The sequence below is a fragment of the Cyrtonyx montezumae genome, unplaced genomic scaffold (assembly GCF_038088225.1).
Source record: "Cyrtonyx montezumae isolate F1298 unplaced genomic scaffold, pur_monq_1.0 scaffold_10, whole genome shotgun sequence".
Lineage (NCBI taxonomy): Eukaryota > Metazoa > Chordata > Aves > Galliformes > Odontophoridae > Cyrtonyx > Cyrtonyx montezumae.
The window spans coordinates 39774873-39785859 of NW_027071826.1; the positions used below are offsets into that span (position 1 = coordinate 39774873).

At 36.9% G+C, this 10987-nt stretch overlaps 1 protein-coding gene across 1 annotated transcript; it reads left to right on the forward strand.

The window, feature by feature from the left end:
• Nucleotides 1–54: 54 nt before the first annotated feature.
• Nucleotides 55–10782, forward strand: APIP (APAF1 interacting protein). Its single transcript, XM_065754976.1, has 8 exons — nucleotides 55–113; nucleotides 762–862; nucleotides 2878–2926; nucleotides 4006–4123; nucleotides 5328–5463; nucleotides 7965–8132; nucleotides 8655–8771; nucleotides 10077–10782. Exons 1-7 carry the CDS (start codon nucleotides 57–59, stop codon nucleotides 8752–8754), a joined length of 729 nt encoding a protein of 242 aa, XP_065611048.1. The 5' UTR covers nucleotides 55–56; the 3' UTR covers nucleotides 8755–8771; nucleotides 10077–10782.
• The last annotated feature ends 205 nt before the right edge of the window (nucleotides 10783–10987 follow it).

Genomic DNA, 10987 nt, shown 5'->3' on the forward strand with positions numbered 1-10987 from the left:
CCAGCCGGCCGCGGTTACGCCTTTGCGTGGCAGGACCCGGCGCACGCAGCGGCGCCATGGCTGCCGCGTGTGGCCGCGGCCTGCAGCTCACCAACGGGCGCGACTCCGCGCAGGTAACGAGGGGGCGGCCGCGGCAGCTGGGCTTTGTCCACAACGAGCTAAGCTTTAGGCGAGGCCTTAGGTAAACGTGTCTGCCGTCACGCTGTTTCTGTTGCCCTCGCTGCAGCAGAACGCGAGCGGCCCGCTGCTCTGCTGTCACTGTTTGGAGCGGGAGGCGATCTCGTGGCTGTCTCTAAACCCACGTCCCCCTGTGCTGCAGGCCAGCCTGAAAGAACAGCAGCTTCATTTGTGCTGCTCTATGCTTGTTTCTCGGGACAATATGTAATTTCAAAGCAATCTGTGGAAGGAACATATATGCATATATAATTCAGGCATTGCTTATTTACTGTATAGCGCCTTAAACCAGACACGTTTTACTCCAGTTTTACATCTTTATTATTCCCTTATTGCACCCTTACGAGTGAGTTTGTTTTGCACATAGCCTGCGTATTACCATAACTACTACTGCTGAAAATAAAAACTGCACTGACATAATGCAAGTGAAAGCAAGGAGGACATTATACAAAGGCAGCCCTTTTGTAAACTGATCTCATAAATTGGACTGGTGTACTGAAGTGTGAGCAGTGCCCATTTAAAATGAACTTCAGAACTTTGAGTTTTCTGGTGGGTTTTAATTATTTTTTTTTCCGATTTCTTTTTAGGAAGAATTACATCCTAGAAATCTTATCCCAGAGCTTTGTAAACTGTTTTATGGTTTAGGCTGGGTAACAGGAACCGGTGGAGGAATCAGCTTGAAACATGGGTGAGTAACGGTAGAAAAGCAGAAACTGTATCTTCTTTAAAAGTCCAACTCCAATCGTTCCATGACATTTACAGATAAAGGGTGGCTGTAATGGGTGAGGGCAGTGCTGTTCCATGGCAAATGTTCGAAAGTCAGGAGCTAGTGAAGAAGTTAGAAGGGAAACACTACCACAGATTAAAACAAAAAGGAAGATGTCTAGCCTGAGTTAATGATTAAGATCCTTTCAATGGAAAAAGAGAAAAAAATTCAGAGTACTTTTTTTCTATCCTTCTTCTGTCTCTAAAGTAAACTAATAGCTTTTAAGGAACATGTAATTTTCCCTTTTTCATACCATTGACTATGGAATCTAGATTAGATTACACAAATGTTTCAGTGGTAAGATGATATTAATCCCACCCTGGACATGTTGCAGACATGATATTTTTGTTCAGTAAAGAAAGTACTATTCTACAGAAGAGAATTTCTAAGGAGATCTACTTGATAGCAACGCAGGCAAGAGCAAAACAATTTTTAGTGTGTATCTAAGAAGCACCACTTTGCTTTTTAACTGTTCATTACCCCCTATTCTTCCTTTAAAGCTTCTGATGGAAACAGAAGCTCTGTTAGTAGCTACTGAAAAAAAAGAGAATCCTTCACTCTGCAGAATACCTTTTAGTGTCTGTCACTGCCACATCATGGAGTGCTGTGACACTGTAACTTAAAAGTTTCTGATCTCTCATTTTTTTGACATACGCTTACACGCAGCATATGTAAGAAAAAAAAACAACACAAGCTATTGCTTTTTGTATATATTGTAAATGTATATCTGAAATAAAAGCTCTAAACACTAATATTTGTGATTTTCTAATGGTTTTGTGCAAGTCATTTCACTTTCCTGCCTAATTTTGCAAACAAAGCAATGGCAATAAATAATCAAAGGAGCGACACGAGGATTAATTCTTGTTTTTTCAAGTTCTTCATCTATAGAAAGATTTTTATAATGCTGATTGCTTACCAGCAGCTAAATATGGGCCATTTTCTCTGTTGTTTCTATGTAATTCATGTTCGTTTTGACAAGACAAATGGCTTCAAACAGAGAATACACTGATGTAGTAGTACAGCTTTCTTCAACAGTTCTATCGCTTTGTAGCTCAGACAACACTGAAATAAGTATTTGAGTAGCTTCCAATGCATCTTACATGGCAGGAGTAGTAATCTGAATGACTGTACTTATTTTTATACCTGCATTAGCTGAAGGTATGTTTCAGAATGAATAGCCATGAGGCAAAGAGTGAGTGGACTAGCCTAGAATCATTCCATAGGAACAACTGAAATTCTAGCAACTAGTTTTACCTTGCCTCCTGATCATAATTACTGACTGCGGTGTTCCTAGGAACTAACTCAGAGTGAAGATGCCAAGATATGGGATAGCATTATTAAAACTGGATATAGAATTCTTTGTCAGCTGTCCTGTATTTCACAGTCTGAATGATTAATTTCTATAGAAGTGAGAAAAAAACTGAAACATCTCACACTTCTTAGGAGGTACATCTGTAACTTGGCTAATTATTCACTAGATGTCTCTGTGCTCCTAAATTTAAGGCACTGCTGTTGAAATCAGAGAGTGATTAAATATGAGATAGCAATCTATTTTTCTTTGCTGTTATTAAAAATATTTCAGATGCCACTTTAAAACTATTTAATTTTAAATTAAAACTTTATTGGATTTTGTTCATGTAAGCATTGGAAGAAATGATATACTTCTACTTGAATTTGTCACTTAATTGTATTAAGTGATATTTTTTAATGCAATAAACATACAAATTCATTTTAAAACTATATGTAAATTACACGGTTACAACAAAAATGAAAGTATTTATTAAAAATTATTAAAAATAAAAGAGCAATAAATTTGTTCTCTTGTTATCATGGTCAGTTTTGCTGTTTCATTTTCAGTGAATCTAGAGCTCTAATGCTCATGCTGTTAGAAAGACATTTGCTTTTTAATAGTTTTACCTATCTTCAAATTTTCTTAGGAATGAAATCTACATCGCTCCTTCAGGAGTCCAGAAGGAAAGAATACAGGTATGTTTAGCTGTATTTCTACCTTAGAGCTCATCTTCAGATGGGTGAAATTACCTATGTGTAGTGTTTTATTTTTCCTTACGTAAGGTTAGACTTTTAATACTATGGACTGCATTCCTGAAATAACTGGATTTCTTATGTAATTTCTCAGCTACCAGGCAAGCCTGCAGCCAGCATGGGTTAAAGAAAAGAAGACAAAGTTTCTGTAGATCAGATATTTCTTTTTAAAGGTTAAAAGGCGTTATAACTATCTGAGTACAGTTTCAAGTTACTGTAGTACTCACATATTAAGCATTAACACCATTTTTCTTGTCTTGAGTGATTGGAAATCTTTCTTTCGATCTCAGTAAATAGGTGGGATTGCTCCAAGAAAAGGTGATGTTGGCTATTTTATGCCTTTTCTTTCCTGGAACAGCAAAAAAACTAAAAAAAAAAAAAAAAACCAACAGTTCTTGGAAGGGATTTGTTGGTTTACAGATCTGAGGGGAAATACAATGAAAAGTGAAAGGAATCTCTATGCTGATAAAAATTGAAGTTTTGTGTAGTGCTCGCTAGGAAAATTAGCAAGACAGGAAAAGGCATAATATGGCACGGCTGTGATGTTCTGCTCTTTGCTGGCAGCAGCAGTGGATTGAGCATAATGAGTAAGAGAGATCTCCTGCAACTGTATTTCCTGTTAATTTTTTTAATGAGACAATTTTGTTTCTACCACAGACAATTCCCTGCTCTAGCTGCTTAATGCAAAAGTAACGCTTCTGTAGAGCTACTTTTTTTTTTAATTAAGTTACTACTTTTCCATTTGTGCTTTTGATGGTCTATTATTTGGATATAAGCCATCTCCTTAGAAAATTTTAGTTTTGCAGACATCTCCTTGACAGCAGTACTGGAAGACAGTACCAAATATTCATTTACTTTAGACAGTAATGATAATTAGTGTTAGTGGATAGAATAAATATAGCCTATTACAGCATTTTTTGCATTCTATATAAATATGTTATGTTTCTGTATGTATATATCTCCTTAGAAGGAAAATAAAACTGTTCAGGACATCACAGGTGGAAATAATTTCTCTTATACAGCCGGAAGATATGTTTGTCTGTGACATGAACGAGCAGGACATCAGTGGTCCCCCACCACACAAGAAACTAAAGAAAAGCCAGTGCACACCTCTTTTTATGAATGCCTACACCATGAGAGGTATGTGGGAAATCTTTTCGTTTACTGTTGTCTGAAATGATGTATATACATTGTCAACAAAGTAAAAATTCAGTACCAGATTATTTATGCATCAAAGTCACAGTGAAAAAGACGTGGGCCTATGAAATAAATAAATTTATACAGGCACACATTAAAATGGAATGTAATCCATAGTAACATCCTTAAGCCTCTTGTACAGCTTCTTACAAAACTACACCTGAGATCATCTTTCCAATACTGATTTTTAGCACAGTCTATTAACAGGTTGTTGGAGGGAATGGGAGGTCTTTGACAAGCCTTAGCTGTTGTCAAAGGTCCTAAATTATGAAGAGAAAGAAAGGTGAGGCTTTTCTTTAGTTTTTAATCACAATGCCAGTTTCCAGTTGGGCATCCATTTCCTTTTCTGGTGTCAGAGATGTTACAGACGGCTCATCTCTTGCAATTACCTGATATGTTTAGGTAGCAGCATGGTTTGCAGTCCCACTTTGGGAAAAGCTGTTGAGTGTACTTGAGCTGCAGATGATGTTCTGTGCACCTGGACTGATCACCATGCCTGCAGCTGGACAGTAATAGAGATCTTTTTCTGATGTGGAAGATTTACATCTGTTGCTTTAAAAGGGATTTAAGGAGATTAGTCTAGTCTTCGTGCATGAGAAACTTCCTTATGTGCCTGAGAAAAATTCATATTTTTGGCAATTCTGCAGCCACATTGGTAAAGTTAATTACAGTTATTTTCTATATTTCCATCGTGGTACAGTAAGATAAATATTTTTTCAGAGAATCAGTTGATAATTGAGGAATACTGCTTGCATACAATAAAAATATTTAACTTTTATGAATAAGTTTGAAAATCCATTAGGAATCACAGATTTATGATAAAATTGTTAGAGCATTTCACTTTTTGCAGGACACAAACTATACGAGGAATGTTTCTCCTTGCTTTCATGCTAATAGTTTTTCTTCTGAAATTTGTTACTGAGCAAAAGTTGATGCTGGTGTCCTTAAAAATCTATAATTATCCTTTATAGAAGAACAATTTTTTCCTACCTATATTTAGGCTGTTGTGCATTTTTCTTCTAATACAGCAGATCACCATTTGCTAAGAGGCAAAGAAAATTGAGTCAAGCACATTCACAATTTTTTCTTAATAAATGCCTTTTAAATATTATAAAAAACAATATTTTTTCTCTTTTTCTTTTCTTAGGAGCAGGTGCAGTGATACATACTCATTCCAAGGCCGCTGTGATGGCTACCCTTCTTTACCCAGGGAGTGAGTTCACTATTACCCATCAGGAGATGATAAAAGGAATCCAGAAGTGTTCTTCAGGAGGCTATTACCGGTACGTTTTTAGGAGCAGAGATGTGCTATTTGACTGCTTGTTTTCAGCAAAAGAAGTGATGAGTAATTTGAGTTATGTGTGTTCAAGTGTATAATATAACGTGTTGTGAATAAGTAGTAGCAAGACCTCTGGAATAAGTCTGTCATTCCCCTAAGAAGGTCTCAAGCTTATAGAAGAGATCTGAGATAAAGTCTTGCAAAGTCTAAGTTACTATGGTCTGTTGAGCTATAGAAACAAACTAAATCAAGAGCCATGTCTTGACAAATATCACAAGAACAGAGTTGTTAGCACATCTATACAATGTTAAACTGAAGCTGTAGCCAGCCTGGTTTGATAAAGTACAAACTGTGTTTGGGTGGACTTCACATATCACTGCCTGTGCTAGTTTAGGGCAAGTTAAGAGAGTAGAGGATTTCAGATTTTACTTGACAGACTTTGAAAGAAAAATCAGAATAAACAGCTCATTAAAGATAATGTTGTTACTTTCCAAGGACAAGCTCTGAGGTAAGTGCTGAGTTATTCCAAATTATGTGTGATGGCTTGTTTAGAGGACTCCACCCACAGAGCATTGAATTGAGACCAGCAAACAACATTTATATAATGTGACTATTAGATGAAAAATTGAAATCCCAAATTCTTTCCACTTTTTAATGTAATTTTTTTCAAATAACAACTGTCCTCTGGCGAGGGAGGAAACAGTATGTTTGACACGTGATTTTAGGCCTGGGCATATTTTATTTGGAGTTTTGGTTGACTTGCCAGCTTTGCCTTCTTGTTAGCATTTAGCATTTCTATTTTTCATGTGACAGATCTTCCTAGTAAAAACATCCCTTATACTGAACTGTCTAACACTGGTTTGGAAAACAACAACAACTTTTTTTTGAATTTGCATTGTGAATTACCAAAATTCCTGTACGTTAGTCAGGAAACACTGTATTTATCGTGCTCCGTATGTACAAATTGTCCTATGTCATCCTGCTAGCATATCAGAAAAAAGGAAATATCAAAGCTGCAGATACATGTTTGCTAAGTACATATTCACCCATCCAAGATCAGTTCCATTGCCTTTCATCACACCACACTGCACACTGAGTTCAAAATCAATTCTGGAATCCATCTGGGAAAATGTTACAGATAGGATAATCAGAAGTATTTACTGGCCTAAATATGATCCCTGAAAATGCTGGAGTAATTACACCTTTGCCTTCTGTACAATTAAATCTATAGTAAATAGCTTTCAAAATCTCAGACTATCTCAAAGTATTTTGCAGGCTCCTTATGTTTCAGTAAAATATTTTCTATCTCTACAGTTTAACTCTGAAAGAGTCTTCTGTGGATTATATAGCTAATAATTCTTAAAGAAAAGGTTATGATCAGGAATCAATTTATGATGTTTATACCTGCTTCCAAACTAATGTCCAAGTGCAAAGTAGAAACTAGGAAACCAATCCTGTAGTTGGAACATCCTAACTAGTAGCACACACTCCAAATCTAATTTTAATGATTAGAATATATGAGAGTCAAACCTACAAACAGTTTTCTTCCCTCACTGTTTTATAGACTTCTTTGGGAAAAGCATCAGCATTGAAAACTAAGACATGAAAACTCTTCATTTTGTAAATATTTAATATGAAGTACAGGCTATATTAATTCTACCACTGCTTCCCCTATGTGTTTTTTTATTTTTTTTATGTAAGATCTGCTAGCATCCACTCTTGAAATATCTATGAGATCTCAATGATAAATCTGAACGTGAACTGGGGACTTATTAAAAACTATTTAAACAAGTTTCTGCCAGTGTTAATTAAGGTTCAAACAATGCCAAATATCCCAATCTCCTTCACAAGAAACTCTTAGGCAAGTTCCACTGAGTGCTGAGTAACATGCATCATCTTGTCTTTGGAACTGGGGTTCTCAGGCTCTCTTAAGATCACATGTAGCCCACCAACCACTCAATCAGAGAAGAATTTATTTTTCATGTGTTGACACTTACTTTCTATTTATATGCCGTAGCAGGACAATCTTATTTCCAGGGGCTTTTTGGACTACCTAAATTCAATTTTTTCCTGCTCTCCAGCAAACAGTTTTGTTTCCTTCTTTGTGATGTGATTCTTTTGAATAATTTAATCTGAGATCAAGCTTGTAGGCGATGCCAGTACAGGATGAAGAAAGTCTGAAAAAGTTGCAAAGGGACCCGACTACAAAGTGATGATACATGAACAAACGACTATATCTAATACATTAAAGTATTATTTTCTTTTTGTGCCTCAAGTGTGGTTCAGATATTGCCAACAGATCATGAGAGTGGGAAATATTCCTGAGTTCGTTTACTGTAGTGTGACTCAAGAGCTTAAAAATCTCTAATGCTGAGAATCTGCTAACACCTTAATGCCAAGGAAAAGCTCTCTGTAATGGAAGAGCTGAGCTATAAGATAGATCACTCACTCTTCCAAACATTTCATTTCGTTTTTAAGATATATTTAAATCTGTTTTTCTCTTAGATATGATGATACACTGGTGGTTCCCATTATTGAGAATACACCAGAAGAGAAGGATCTCAAGGAAAGAATGGCAAAAGCAATGGAAGAATACCCGGATTCTTGTGCTGTTTTGGTCAGACGTCATGGAGTTTATGTATGGGGGGAGACATGGGAAAAAGCCAAAACAATGTGAGTACAATTAAGGAATATGGTATTCTTTGCTATTATATCTCAACATTTTATTCGCTGTGCTGTGTCCCTGACTATTGTCAGTGATTCAGAATATTCATAAACTTCTGGCCTCACTGAACTCACTAGGTTCACCCACGATTTCCCTGTTTGATTTTTCTTTCCAATCTGTTCTGACTGATAAGAGTTCCCAACAGATAACTTATGCTTTTATATGACACCTGTCAACACTGTTCATGCAGCCTTCTCTAGTCCCTTTTTTCTGGGGGAGTTGGAAATTGCATTTCTTCATTTGCTGCTGGAAGTGCAACACATCGGGATCATGTAGCTGGAAGGTACTGAGGTGTCCTTGCTGACATTCCATTCAGCAGCAGTGGAAGTGAGTGGCAACAGCTATCCAGTTAGACTATCACACTGATGATGTACAGCTCAAGGAAGGTTACTGTTAACCATAAAAAGCAGTAAGACTTGAATTTATTGAGCCTAACTTTACACTTCACCTGTTTTTCCATTTAATTCTAGGTGTGAGTGCTACGATTACCTATTTGATATTGCAGTGCAGATGAAGCAGCATGGGCTAGATCCTTCAAAACATCCAGCAGGGGAAAATGGGATCTTGTGAATGACAGCAATATTCAGGTGTGTGTTTATCTGTAGAAATCATCTGTTTGCAGAGAGAGGCTACAGATGACACCATCTGTTCAGTCTGCTTTCCCACTCAGATAAGAGAACAGAAAATTCACAACTCTCCCTGCTCTGTTACTGCTGCAGTTGCATCTACACCTGAAATCATGCTTCCTTACTATGCAGTGCACTGGAAGGATATATATTGTGTATCCTGTGCCTATTGTGACACTTTTATGTACAGCTCTGAGTGCAATTGCTTTTTAAAACCAAGGTATATCGAGCATTACCAGAATGAAAACAGTGAAAGAAAAGGACCTCATCCTAATATGCTAATTTTTAGAGATGTCTGAACATGTCCTTCTGTTCCTCAGCTTGCAGTATCAAGTTTTGTTTTGTGGTTATTTTCAGTCTTTTCTCAGTGGTGCCACTTATTTGGTGTACTTTTCTGCTCTTAAGCAGAAATGACTTCCTGTAATTCGAATATGTTGAATTAATTAGTATCACATTTACATCATACAGTGAGGCTGTGAATTTCTGTTTTCTAATGCAGCAATGATCAATATTTTCAAGGTTTTCATAACCAGTAGTTTTAAGGAAAAGAATATATGTAATATGATCAGGCAGTATTTTGTGTAATAGAAGGAGAAGGCTCTCTGAAACAATTTACACATAAGTTTTCGGCAGCACAGTAGGGCAAAACACAGTGGTAGCATAATATTTCAGAGTTTGGCATCCCTTTTCCCTTAAGCAAGTTTGAAGATAAAGTTACTGAGATTATAAGGGAGTCCCTAGACCAAAGTAGTGGTCTAATTAAACAGAAAGGGCTAACCTGTAGCACGGAGTTGGCCCATCAGATAATTCTGTCCACCCACTGTGTTTGCATCAGAAGGGATGAAAAATGGGTCTTAGGCTGTGTGAACATAAAACAGCCATATAGTCAGAGCACTAGCTGTTATGCCCACGCTAGAAGAGGAAGCAGTGGGACAGAACTCTTGCTGTCAAATGAGTCCTTGTGTGAACAGGTATTTGGAGTGCTGCCACTGCATGCAGGGACATCTGCCTACCACACCTGCACAGAGCTACCCCACGGCCTCTGAGAAGAGTTCTAAAATTGCTCTTCAGCTCCTGAAATTGTATAGGTAATACTAACGTGGTGGAATTAATCTTTCTTTGCCTATTTCTTATGGCTAAATACCTAATTTTAGAGTAAAGAATCGTTAAGGTTGAAAAAGAACACTAAGATCATCTAGTCCAACCTTTGACCACGTCCATTAAACCACGTAAATCTTCATTTTTATCTTGTTTTCCCTACAACAGATACCTTCTTACATGATTATAGGAGTTCCAGTTTCCATCTCATGCTGTTGAAGCCAGAAGGGGGTGCTCTTATACTCAGCTGAACTGACAGACGCTGGCAGCCAATTTTGACCAGACACATCAATGACGAAAAAGAGTTAAAACAAAGAGATCCTGAACAATCATTGCTATTTATGAGTACTGGCAAAAACAACAGCAGGAGGAATGAAAATTCACATTCAAAGAGCTGAAGAGAACCATATTGTTTGCACAATTTAAAAATTAGTATTTTAACAAATTTACATTTGCTGATCATGCTTTTCTGCTGAATCTTTTAACTTGTTCTAAATCTCAACTTCTGAAAGATAAAGCAGTCCTTATTCTTTGGAAGGACATGAGGACCTTCCCTTCATTAAAAATGATGTTTAAAAGGATTGTTTAAACTGTTGATTAATTTATGCTCTGTTAATTTCTGTGAAATTAAGCCTGTAGCATATGCATTTTTACGTCATATTTTAATTGTTATTGCGTTCGGGAAACTTGCATAATTTTGTAGCATGCATCTGGAAGTTGTTACCAAGAAATTCCTCCAGGTATTGTCTATTTTTTACCTCTTTAAATTCATCCACTTTCAATGCAATTGTATAAAAACAGTTTTTAATGAACTGCTATTAGCCAGTTCAATGTTGGTTTACTCAAACAGCTCATTAAAATTTAGTTTCATATATTTATGTATCTTAGTGTCTTATTTCAAAACCTCCTGGAATAGCTCCAGTGACATATATCTAAGCCACTAACGACCAACTTTCTGACTGAGTATTGAGTCTCTTGTCCCAAGGAAGAACACTAATCAACAACTTACATTGCCAGAAAGGAGAGGTCTTGTTTTCCCTTCTGTTTTCTGCTAGGGGCCATGCATTCACACCATTTCC